The 11,181-nt window shown below is 46.7% G+C and overlaps 1 protein-coding gene across 2 annotated transcripts; it reads right to left on the bottom strand.

The window, feature by feature from the left end:
• On the bottom strand, positions 373-10,348 carry PCDH18 (protocadherin 18). 2 transcript variants are annotated; one of them, XM_021395902.1, is made up of 4 exons: positions 7,518-10,348; positions 6,563-6,651; positions 6,285-6,448; positions 373-1,549 (listed from the first exon to the last, which is right to left on the bottom strand). In XM_021395902.1, the coding sequence occupies exons 1-4, from the start codon at positions 10,020-10,022 to the stop codon at positions 882-884; spliced, it is 3,426 nt and encodes a 1,141-aa protein (XP_021251577.1). In that variant the 5' UTR covers positions 10,023-10,348; the 3' UTR covers positions 373-881. The 2 variants fall into 2 exon arrangements, with proteins under 2 accessions (XP_021251577.1, XP_021251578.1); XM_021395903.1 differs by having other exon boundaries at positions 6,563-6,648; positions 7,518-10,347.

Here is an 11,181-nt window from a genome sequence, read left to right on the forward strand (position 1 = left end):
GAGATGCAACATTCATTTTATTTTGGTGTCACAATGATAAAGCAGGCAATTGCAATTTTTTTTTATTTACATAGGGTGAGAATTCAGCCTGAGGTCAGTAAATCTAATTTGATTGCTGTCTTTCAAGTATACAGCACTCACTTCAACTGGCTTTGCAGCATAACGAAGGCAGAACAAATGTATGTTATTGTGTGTTGTTTTTAAAGAGAGAATAGTGAAAGTTCCATCAATTAATTCCATGCTTTGTGCACTTGAGGAAACATCTATTTGTAATCAAAAGACCCAAGCCTGCAAAAACCTAGAAATTAAATGGGAAAATGACTATTAACCAAACATCAAAATAAAAATTAAAAAATGACATTTTAGGCTTCATGGGAGTTGACAACTCTTTATTATAAGAAAGAAACATTGCAACAAGGTGTTGGATCAGTTATTAAAACTAATGTTTGGATAAGGTTTCAGTGATTTGGATTTGGATTTGTAACATTTGAGACTTAGAAGAAATAATAATGGAAAGCAGTGACTCCCCTTGTTTTGTTATTTTACATGCCTGTGTGGCAAGAACGGTGGATGTTTGACAGGGATGGTACCATCTATATACATTTAGGAAAACATGCTTGCTGTGGGTGTAGAAAAATAAAATTTATTTGTTAAATTACACATAAATATAAGGTACAAATGTATTTTTAAAATACAGATAATCACACTTGCATTGTGTACATATGAAAATACAGTATTTTAATATTCAACATACACAGACACATTTATGATAAATGCAACTCGTTGGCAATGCCAGTTCTCCTCAGTCTGTTTTTTGTTCTTTTTTTCCTTTCTTTCTTTCCAGTTTTCCATAAACATGGAAAAATAGGCTTTTGGAACACTTAGTTCTGCCGGACATCTTGCAGCAGTTTGTTAATTTCTGCCACCAGCTCGCTGGCATCCATGAGTTCGTGTTTACCATCACTGAGGTGATTGAGTACATTGTCAAAATCATCTTCTTCATAATTCTCCGGGATTTCCTCCATGGCTGGCAGCCATTTAGAGGAAGGCTGTGCACTTGAGTGAGTCCCCAGAGTTGGCCCATTGTTGGCAGGATTTTGGAAATGTGTGCTGGCTGCCCAGGCAGCCACTCCCTGTGGATAATTCACAGCCTTGGCTGGCAAATGTCCCTTCCTGCGCTCCAATGAATTCAAGCGATCCATCTCATTGCATTCCGTGTAGGCATCTAGCGAGGGAGGCAGCAGGCGCTGGAAGACACTGCTCATTTCAGAGAGAAGAGAGGAGGTACAACTGTCTCCTGATTCCTCCTCACCCTGACAGTCTTTGCCAAACGTCGAAAAGCTCTTCTTCTTTTCACTGGTGTCAGCAGGCTGTGGATCTTCCTCGAGGCCCTGCTGCTGCTGCTGCAGCTGCTGCTGCGGTGACTGAAACTCCTCCCCAGGGATGAACATGTTACTTCTGTAATCGGATGAGGGAGATGGCAACGGTGGCATCCAGCACTGGTCAGAGTGGCCTAGAACCCTGCATTCCTCCGTGCACAGCCGCATTGCTGCAAGAGAAAAGATGAGAGTGAACATTCCCCTTCGGTTGCACCTATTACTTACATTCACAAGGTCTAACACCCAAGGCAGACAAAGGCTCAATTTCTCCACGGATCAATGTTCAAACCTGGTGCTTGGATTCACTGTCTGTATGCATGAAGCTGGCAATCACAAATGGTCTGGATCTAAATGTACTTTTATTCTTAAAAGGTCTCAAAACCCAGCTATGGTAAGTACAGAACTGCTAAGAAAGTGATATAATATGTTAACTAAGATGGCAGATAAACATAAACCCCAGGGAGATACGTAGCTCTTGTGTCTTAAAGACATTCATTCCCTTTGTGAAGTGCTTTTACGTAAACACACAAATAAAATGAAGGTGTTTCTCCCTTCCAGCTTTTAGTTGTTTTACTCAAGTCTTCACCATGCAAATAAAGAAGCGTATCAGAGTAATAACACGTGAATAAACAGACAAAAACAGAAGAACAAAACTGTGCAGAGCAATCTCCATTGAAATATCTCCTTTTGACCTGACAATGAGGTGTATGTTGAACACCAGGTGACCCACTAACATCTGACCTCATTAATTGAATCATTTAAACTTTAATCCAATACCAGAATATTTAGCTTTAAATCCACATCCAGTGTGACCCCAGGTTTTATACAGACAGGAGACACTCTAAAGTGTATCTGCAGTTCTGTAGTTCCAGTGCCCGTACTATGCTGGCATGGTGTAGTCACAAGGGTGGCACTACCCCACAAGATGGCCATTCAAGCCAGCAAGAAGGGCTGAAGGGTTGAAAAGTTCCTCGTTCACTGCTAGACTTCAGTGGTGTGTCATGCAGAAGCCATACATTAAGGCCAGTGACTGGCCCACTTAAGGTCACTGCAAGAGCAGATCAGAAGCACTGAGGAGACCTGGGAAAGGTCCCTGGAAGCAGAAACAGGTAAAGACCTACACCTCAGGCCTGCAAGGACGGATGTGCCAGGAGAGAGGCCAAATTTGCCTCTCCAAAAGGAACTGGCTCTTTATGACACAAAGCCTCAGAGCAGGCTGGGTGCTGTCTGGCTACCTGGCAGTCCTTCTGCAAAAAGTCCAAGCACCACAGAGCCTGCTAACTTGAATCTGAGCCACATACTTCAAAGAAAGTTTTTAGCAATGCCAGGCTTCACATTATGCATATTTTGACTTTAAGAAAATTTTCCCCTAATCCCCCATGGACTAGTGGTTACATTATCCCATGCAGGATGTAATTTCTTTTTCTTTCTCCATTTATATATTAAAGACTGAAGAAATACCACTTCTGAAACTAAATGTCTTCAGTCATGCCCTGTAGATTTTCCTCATTTTCTCATCACGCTCCCCATTTGGCTCTGGATCCACACAGTTTATCAAAAGTTCTTTTTGCGGTAGTGTAAGCAGAACTGAATAGTGTATTTCAACTTTGAACATACCCATGATTGATAAAGTGCTACTGTAAAACTGTCAGCGTTATTTATCTCTATGCCTTACACAGCCTATGGTATAGTTTGCTTTGCTAATGCCCTTCCCATTCCTTCAAGTATGAACTTTCTCTGCTCCTTACATGAGAGAGTATCAATTTCTTCAAGAACATGGGTTCAGGCTGCAGGCTGGATATTGCACAAGGTATTGCAAATGGCCTACTGATCAGCGAGCTTCCAACAGTAAATAACGAAAAGAACCTAGAAAATATCAGTCATTGACATCTTGGTATGAGTGACTGCAATGCCTTAGAGTGCTTTGTTCCCATGCATGAAAAGTGTACTTGTGCTGTCTTAACAGGAAATGTCTAAGAGTTAGAAAGAAAAAAAGAAATCTCAGTGATCCATAGAGCTAGGGCCAGGTCTCAACTTATCCCAGAAGGTCAAGATTACTCCCCTAATTAAGAAGATTCCTGTAAATTAATGGGAAACTCCCAATGGTTTAGCATTTCATTAGCAGTGGCCAAGAAAGCCAACAGCCTCCTGGCTTGCACCAGAAATAGTGCTGCCAGCAGGACCAGGGAAGGTGATCGTACCCCTGTACTCAGCTCTGGTGTGGCCACACCTTGAGTACTGAGCTCAGGTTTGGGCCCTTCACTACAAGAAAGACATTGAGGCTCTGGAGCGTGTCCAGAGAAGGGCAGCGAAGCTGGTGAGGGGTTTGGAGCACAGGCCTTATGAGGAGCGGCTGAGGGAGCTGGGATTGTCCGGTCTGGAGAAGAGAAGGCTCAGGGGAGACCTTATTGCTCTCTACAACTACCTGAAGGGAGGTTGTGTCAAGGAGGGAGAGGGTTGGCCTCTTCTCCCGGGTAAACAGTGATAGGACGGGAGGTAATGACCTCAAGTTGCACTGGGGGTGGGGGGGGGGGGGGGGGGAGTTCAGCTTGGATATTAGGAAAAAAATTCTTCTCCTAGAGGTGTTTAAGGAAAGGGCAGATGTAGTACTTAAGGACATTGTCTGTTCAGGAATATTGGCGGTAGGCGAACAGTTGGGCTAGATAATCTTAGAGATTTTTTACAGCATTAAGGATTCTATGATTATCCCATTGTGAGTTTTGCTACTGATCTTATCAGGAGTGGTTTTGGTAAAAAATTATAAACACAGACGTTGTTGAGCATAAGATCAAAAGATACTCAGAAAAACAAATGGTGTCACAGTTTGCCCTTAAATCACCAATAAAGTGAAAAAGAAAAAATGCTGTGCATTTTTTCCCAGGAACTTAACATTTACCAGGGAAGATTTAAAAAGTAAGAAAAGGAAATGAGTCTTTTGAGGGCGGTTATTGAACTTCCTGATCCTATCATTTTTGAAGTTTCAAAGGCTTCATGCCCTTCCAGTTCCACCTTAAAAGAACAGATTGCAAGGGCTTTGTCACAGCATTTTGACTGTGTCCAGACTGACAACGCAGAAACCTTTCAAAATGGAGAGCAGGAAACCTCCAGGAAGTTTTCTTTTTTTTTTTCTTTGTTTGTTTGGATTGTACAGGAGATTTAGAACAGTTCACATCTCATCTGAATGACTTGAGCATACTTATCTGATGAACTAACACTACACATTGTGGTACATAGGCATCTGACTGAGATTAAATGCACTACTTTACAGCTAAACTGAGTTGCATCTGTACACAGCAGGAGCTTTCCTTACTCTGAATTCAATCAGTGTTAGGCGAAGGCCAGGCACTTTTGGAAACCCTGCCCTTAGCCTTCCTGTTTAGAGAGAGAATTGCAGGAGCTGAAGATGCACAACAGCATTTCAGCTAGCCCAGAGCGTCACCATTCCTGCCTGCTGGCAGCCCTCGGCCGCCTAGCAGGAAGGGGACAGCCATGCCTTGGCAGCAGTTGGGCCGGATGCCAGTGCAAACACCACTGCACGTCAAGTTCCCCTGGCAACTGAGAGCTGCAGCAGATCCCTCCCTGCTTTGCTAACCACAGGAGAGAGGGAGACATGTCTCATGCTGGATGGCAGGGGAATAAGTAATAGGAACTGGGGGAGATTAGGATGAAAAACACTAGATTTTGATTAAAGATTCTGCAAAAACAGTACATTTTCAAGGCCAGTGGTTTTGAAATACTGGGTACAAGGACTAGGTTGAGGAGACAGCTGAGAGTCTGGACAGGTGATACAAGACCTAGTTCCAAACCCCTGCCATGGACAGAGATAAGCCCACTGTTATTTTCTGTGGCAGCAGAGGGAAGGAGCTACAACACTGCAGCTCCTCTGCTCCAGCTCTGGGCCATGTGTGGGGGTCACTGCAGGAAGGAACATGTGCTGCACCATCCTACAAAGCAATGTTCCCTTGTACATAGAATGCCGTGATTAATCAGTCCTGATGTAAACTTAAACCATACTGAAGTTACCCAGCCCTGCCAGTTGTACAAGGAGAACTAAATATGAACTGAAATGGGTACAAATCTAGGGTACAACCAGTGGCTATGTAATTATCAAAGTCATTTTAAAATTCTTAAATCTGTACGCAGTGTGATTTCCTATATCCTCTTGTTTTCACCTTAAAACTGGGCAGAAATTCACAAACGGTACTTCATATACAAGTGTGCATTTATCTTGCTTTCACTCATCTTTTTCTAAATTTTCTCTGCTCTGCCCTCTACCTGAGCTGTTTCTCTTAAGCTCCTTCTTCTATAAGTTAGGATTGCGAGATTTAGATCTGGCACATGTTAAGAGGCTTCCCTTGCTACTTGTATTCATTTTTCAGTGGGAAAAATACTTCCCTTTCTTTTGCCATCCATATTTCTTGACCAGCTTCACATGAATAAGTTCATTTCTGAACTGTGTAAGTTTGTATCCTATGGACCAAACCCACTGTGGAAATTGTATTCCTTAAATTACAGTTCCGTGCATTTTTAACAAACCACAACTGCCAGGCCTTAAAAAAATAAACAAAAACAAACAAAAAAAAACATCCACTCAGTCATTAAAAGTCTAAGGACGTAGAGGAGATCATGCTTTTTGCTGGGCAATTTGGAGCCAGCTCAAGATGATGCAAATAACAGGAAAAAAAAAGTATGCGTTGCTCTGGGCAGATTTTTCAGTTGCATCTGAGTTTTCATTTGCCTAGATACAGGAAGGCTTCAGCTCAGTATTTATCATGAGGCAGAGGAGACAGAAGGAAACACAAGACTTGAAAGCTAAAGAATTTTTGCTTTCTCAGTAGTAGCTTTATCAAAGTGACAGCTAGGCAGCACTGTAAATAAACTGTTCAGCTTCCATTGTGCTCATACCTGCAGGAATTCTCCCATCTGTAAGGAAAAGGTCACTGAATCCTTCCCCAAGAAGTCTGTCAATTGGAGACTCTCTACCCAAATCATAATCGCTGTCTCCAGCTTCGCTATCGCCCCGGCCACTGTCCTTCAGGCTGAATTTATCCATATCTTGAAGGGCATATCTGTAAAGAGAATAGTGGTAATGGTGGAATCAAATTATCTCGTGTACCCCTTGGATTAATAATGCATTACTGTATTTTCTGATACACATACAGCACAATAGTTCAGATCCTTACCTGTAGCTTCTGGAATATTTGTTTCCTCGAAAACTTGGCCTTGGTTGATACTGGCCCTGGTGAAGCATCGAGAGAAGTTGAGAAACCTGCTAAAGAAAAGGGGAAATGAATGATTTCTTGAAATCAAAGCTCAAACTCCTAGTTCTAGACCTACTAATTCACTTCAAGGTTTTTTTTCCTTTTCAAGTTTAATTAAATCAGATTTCTGCACATATGCAATGCAGTACAACTGACTATTAGTGTAGAGTCTGCCACAGAAAATAACTGAAGACATTTCAGAATGAGGAAATGCACTGCTGTTTGTTAGCCTTGGAACTCATAATAATTAATTCATCAACAAGTAAAACAAGTAATTAAGCCGAGGCTGAGTTTTGCTTCGTTTTAGTAGATTAGAGTCAACCCTTTGCCATTCCATAGTCATAAATCACAAGGTATAACAAGGTACAGCACTCATTTAGGCCACTACAGCAAAGCTGCAGGAAAAAGTGAAATGGGTGGTCACAAAGTTTGGTACACTGTGTGCATGTATCAGACACACTCGGCCTTATAACACACGTACCTAAACTGTGTCAGCATTTAAACTTTTAGTTTTCCACCCCCATTAATAAATTTCCTCTCTTCTTCTGGACTCTTTCTAAAATAGGTGCAAGGAGGGAAGGGGAAGGCAAGGAAGGAGGAAGCTTCGTAAACCAGAGCAGATTCCTGTGTACATTACAGTGCATTGTTTCAGCCTTACAGGGAAGAACTAAGAACTAACACTATTAATAACAGATGTAACCCTGTGGTAATGGATCTGGTTGCCATCGGAGTAAAACTGCAAAGCTGTAACATTTAAAGGGAAATCTGTAATGCATGGGACGTAGATCTAACTGCCTGTCACTCTCCCGGGCTGCATGAAAAATACCCCTGCACTCCCAAGAGGCCCTGCGAGCGCAAAGCGAGGTGAGGACCATACCTCAACAGCTGGAGTTGCATGGGTGAGCTCCAGTGAGAAGTTCTCAGGCACGTGGTTGGAGGAGATGGTCACCAGGCTGTTCAGCGATTGGTGGCTGTGGTGGCTCTGCCGGCTGCTCATCTGCCCTCTCTCCAGGGTCGGGGATGAGGACGGGGAAGCTCTGTGGTGAGATCGGATGGGGAGCGTGCCATTAACTGTTGGCACCAATGTGATGTCCCCTTTGTGGATCTGCCTGGAGGGCCGCTTCGGGTGGTGCTGGTAGGTCGATTCTGCCACACGGCAGTTGTAGGACCTGGTGTCCTTTTTCTCTCGATTACATCTCGTGGCAAAGATAACCATGATGACCAGTAACACGGCACATATTGATCCTAAGGATATAATTGTTATCATCGAGACATCCAGAGAGGGTTGGCTTAGCAAAGTAGCTTCTGTGCTTGAAAATGAATAAACATACTCAAAAACCGTACACTTCAGAAGCGCTTTAGTACTGAGCTGAGGACTGCCTTTATCCTGGACTATGACAAAAAATTCCCATTGCTTAGTTGGAACCGATTCTACACTTGCATTGATGGAGATGTCACAAGTTTTGGGATCCATCACAAAGATGCTGTCTTCCTTGTCAGCTGCTATGGAACAGCTGAGTTCAGAGTTCATGCCAGAGTCTCTATCTGTAGCTCTTATCCTCGTGACAAGAAAGCCAATCCCAGCATCTTTAGGGATTGAGATTTCCGCCGTGCTGTTGCGCAGTGCTGGGCCCACGATGACAGGAGCATTGTCATTTTCATCAATGACGGTTAGCACCACCGTGGTGTTACTAACAAGTTGCTGGCTCCCTCCATCCCTAGCTTGAACCATAAAGGCAATCTGATTTACCTCTTCATGGTCAAAAGTTCTCAAGGCATAGATTGCCCCGTTAGAGGGATCAATGGTCACATAGGTGGTTATAGAACTTCCCAAAACAGAGGTCTCCAAAATAGTGTAGGTCACCTGCCCATTGTCCCCTAGATCTGGGTCTGTGGCCGTGACGGATGTGATGTAGGCTCCTGGAGAGTTATTTTCTAAGATAACTACTTCGTATCTGTTTGTCTGGAAGCGGGGTGGGTTGTCATTTTCATCACTGACTTGGACAGTAAAGTGTTTTACCATGGAGAGACTTGGCGTTCCCTTGTCCTCTGCTATTACAGTCAAGCTGTACTCAGATCTCTTTTCTCTATCTAGACTGGCATTAGTCAAGATTAAATAGTTATTTTCGTAAGTCTTTTGCAGTTTAAAGTGGCCATGACCATGGAGCTTGCAAACTACCTCTCCGTTCACGCCCGAGTCCTTGTCCTGCACTCTGACCAGCGCAACAAACGTGTCCAGGGGGGACCCCTCAGAAACGTAAGCTGTTTCTTCCTTCTCCGGTGACATCAAGTTTAAGCTAATTTCTGGTCTGTTATCATTCACATCTACCACTTTAATTATAATTTTGCAATGAGCTGGAATAGAATTTGGCCCCATGTCTTGAGCCTGGGCATCAATTTCATAGGACTTGGTAATTTCATAGTCCACTTGCTTCAGAAGGGTCAGATGTCCTTTCTCTGAATCTATCCTGAAAGTCTCCATAATTTTGGGAGACACATGACTGCTAAAGGAGTACACGACCTTCCCATTAGCGCCCTCGTCTGGGTCGGTCGCATTGAGGTCGATGAGCAAAGTCCCGACTGGGGAGTTTTCCAGGAGTTGAATTATATACGACTGCTGCTCAAAAGCAGGGCTGTTGTCGTTGGAGTCGGAAATGCTGATTTTCAGGAGGGACGACCCAGACCTCTGCGGCACCCCCTTATCGGACGCAGTGAGCTGGAGCTCGTAGCTCGACTTCAGCTCCCGGTCCAGCTCCCTCACCACGATCAGCTCTGCGTACTTGGCGCCATCAGTCCTTGTCCTCACCTCGATGCTGAAAAAATCGTTGTCAGAAAGGGAGTAAGTGTGCAGTGAGTTGTCCCCCACATCTGGGTCAAAAGCACTGTCCAGGGGGATACGGGTGCCCACGGCCGCGCTCTCAGATATTTCGATGGGGATGAGAGCCCTGGAAAACTGGGGGGAGTTGTCGTTGATGTCCAGCACCTCCACTTCCACATGGAAGAGCTGCAGATGCTCGGTGGGCAGAGTGATCACATCGAACTCGATGGAGCAGTTCAAGTTTTTTTGGCAGAGTTGCTCCCGGTCGATCTTAGCCCCGATGCTGATCTCCCCGTTATCCTCGCGGACGATGAGCAGTGGGGAGTTCCCCCTCTGCATGGCTCGGAATCGGACCGAGGCGGGGTTGGGGATTTTCAATAGCACATCGGCCACGTCCTCCGCCAGCCTGGCGATGACCGAGCCGACCCGCTGCTCCTCGTAAATCCGGTACTTCAGGTTCTTGCCCAGTACAGCCTTATCGAGAGATATAACCGCCAGTGCAAAAAGGAACATAAAGTGCATTTTGCTGCCAGCCTGCCGCGTCTGTAAGTTTCTGCAATTCATTTCTCCCAGCAAGTTAAGAAGCAATTACTCAAACTTCCTCCGGTACCTCAAACCCCGCGCACATCTGCTCCTTCCAGCCGCCTCTCACAACCAGCCCGGCATCAACAGCGCGGAAGATGAGAAAACTTTTCCATACACACCGTGCCGGGACATCCAGGGACGAACCGCCGCCGCGCTCTCCGCCTGCGCTCCCGCGCCTCCGCCCTTCCCGCTGCTCAGCCGCTCTCCATGTGTCGCCGGCGGACCCGAGATCGGCGGCGTCTCCGGGCACGCCCCTCCCTCCCTGGGCGGCGCAGCGAGCGCGGGCGGCGCCGGCTCCGGCCGCAGCCCCGCGCAACTTCACTCGGACAAAGCCGCAGCGCGGAGCGGCCCGGCGCCGGCAGCCAATCAGCGGGCGCGGCCAGGGGAGGCGGGGCAGGGCCGGAGGCTTCGCGCCCTCCGCGCTCCGCGGGGTCCCGGTCCCGCCGCCGCCACCCCGCTGGCACCGTGCGGTGCTCCCGTTTAGTTAACTCCTCGCTTCTCAAGCAGCGAGCGGGCTGGGGGGGACGCAGCTAACTGCCTCGGAAGCGCCTCGGTGCCGCTCGTCTCCGTGTCAGCGCTTCTCCTCAGTGCCTGTTTTGTGCGCGGAGAGCTCCTGTCGCTCCTTGGAGTCTCTCCGCGCTGCGTGCCCAGTCAGTGACACCGCCCGCTCCCGGCCAGCCCCCGTCCCCTCCCGCAGCACTTCTGCCCTCAGCGCGTGTGCCCCAGCGTGGCGGGGCGTGTGCGTGTGCTTTGCTGCGTGCCGCTGCGCGCTGCCTCCGCTGCGTTTCCTCCCGGCGGGTGCCACGCTCGGGCTGTGCTCTGCGCCTCGCTCGAGCCAAGCGTCTGCGAGAAGGGGCCGCGGGGCGGACGGGGCGCCCCGAAAGTCAGCGTTGCCCTCGGCCTCCTCTGCTGCTGGGAGCTGTTCTCGTGTTCGTGTGGCAACTTGCACCAAGAAATAAAATCATCTCAGGGCTGAGCGAGTGATGTGTCTGTGGACCCCAGAAACGCCGCAGATGGCTGCGCGAGCTGCGCGCTGCAGCCAGGTCTCCGAAGCGGATATCTCCTCGTGTATCTGCTCGTGACGTGATGCCTGTTTCCCTTTCAGTTGATCATTTTAGCTGCTACAGCCTGGCCGTGC

Source organism: Numida meleagris, chromosome 4, assembly GCF_002078875.1.
Source record: "Numida meleagris isolate 19003 breed g44 Domestic line chromosome 4, NumMel1.0, whole genome shotgun sequence".
NCBI lineage: Eukaryota > Metazoa > Chordata > Aves > Galliformes > Numididae > Numida > Numida meleagris.

Excerpts from the sequence above, each read along its gene's own strand:
- PCDH18 (XM_021395902.1), bottom strand. The coding sequence starts at position 10,022 with ATGAATTGCAGAAACTTACAGACGCGGCAGGCTGGCAGCAAAATGCAC. Across the intron at positions 6,449-6,562 it reads AAATATTCCAGAAGCTACAG|ATATGCCCTTCAAGATATGG; the intron begins GTAAGGATCTGA and ends TTCTCTTTACAG. Across the intron at positions 1,550-6,284 it reads AGATGGGAGAATTCCTGCAG|CAATGCGGCTGTGCACGGAG; the intron begins GTATGAGCACAA and ends TTTCTCTTGCAG.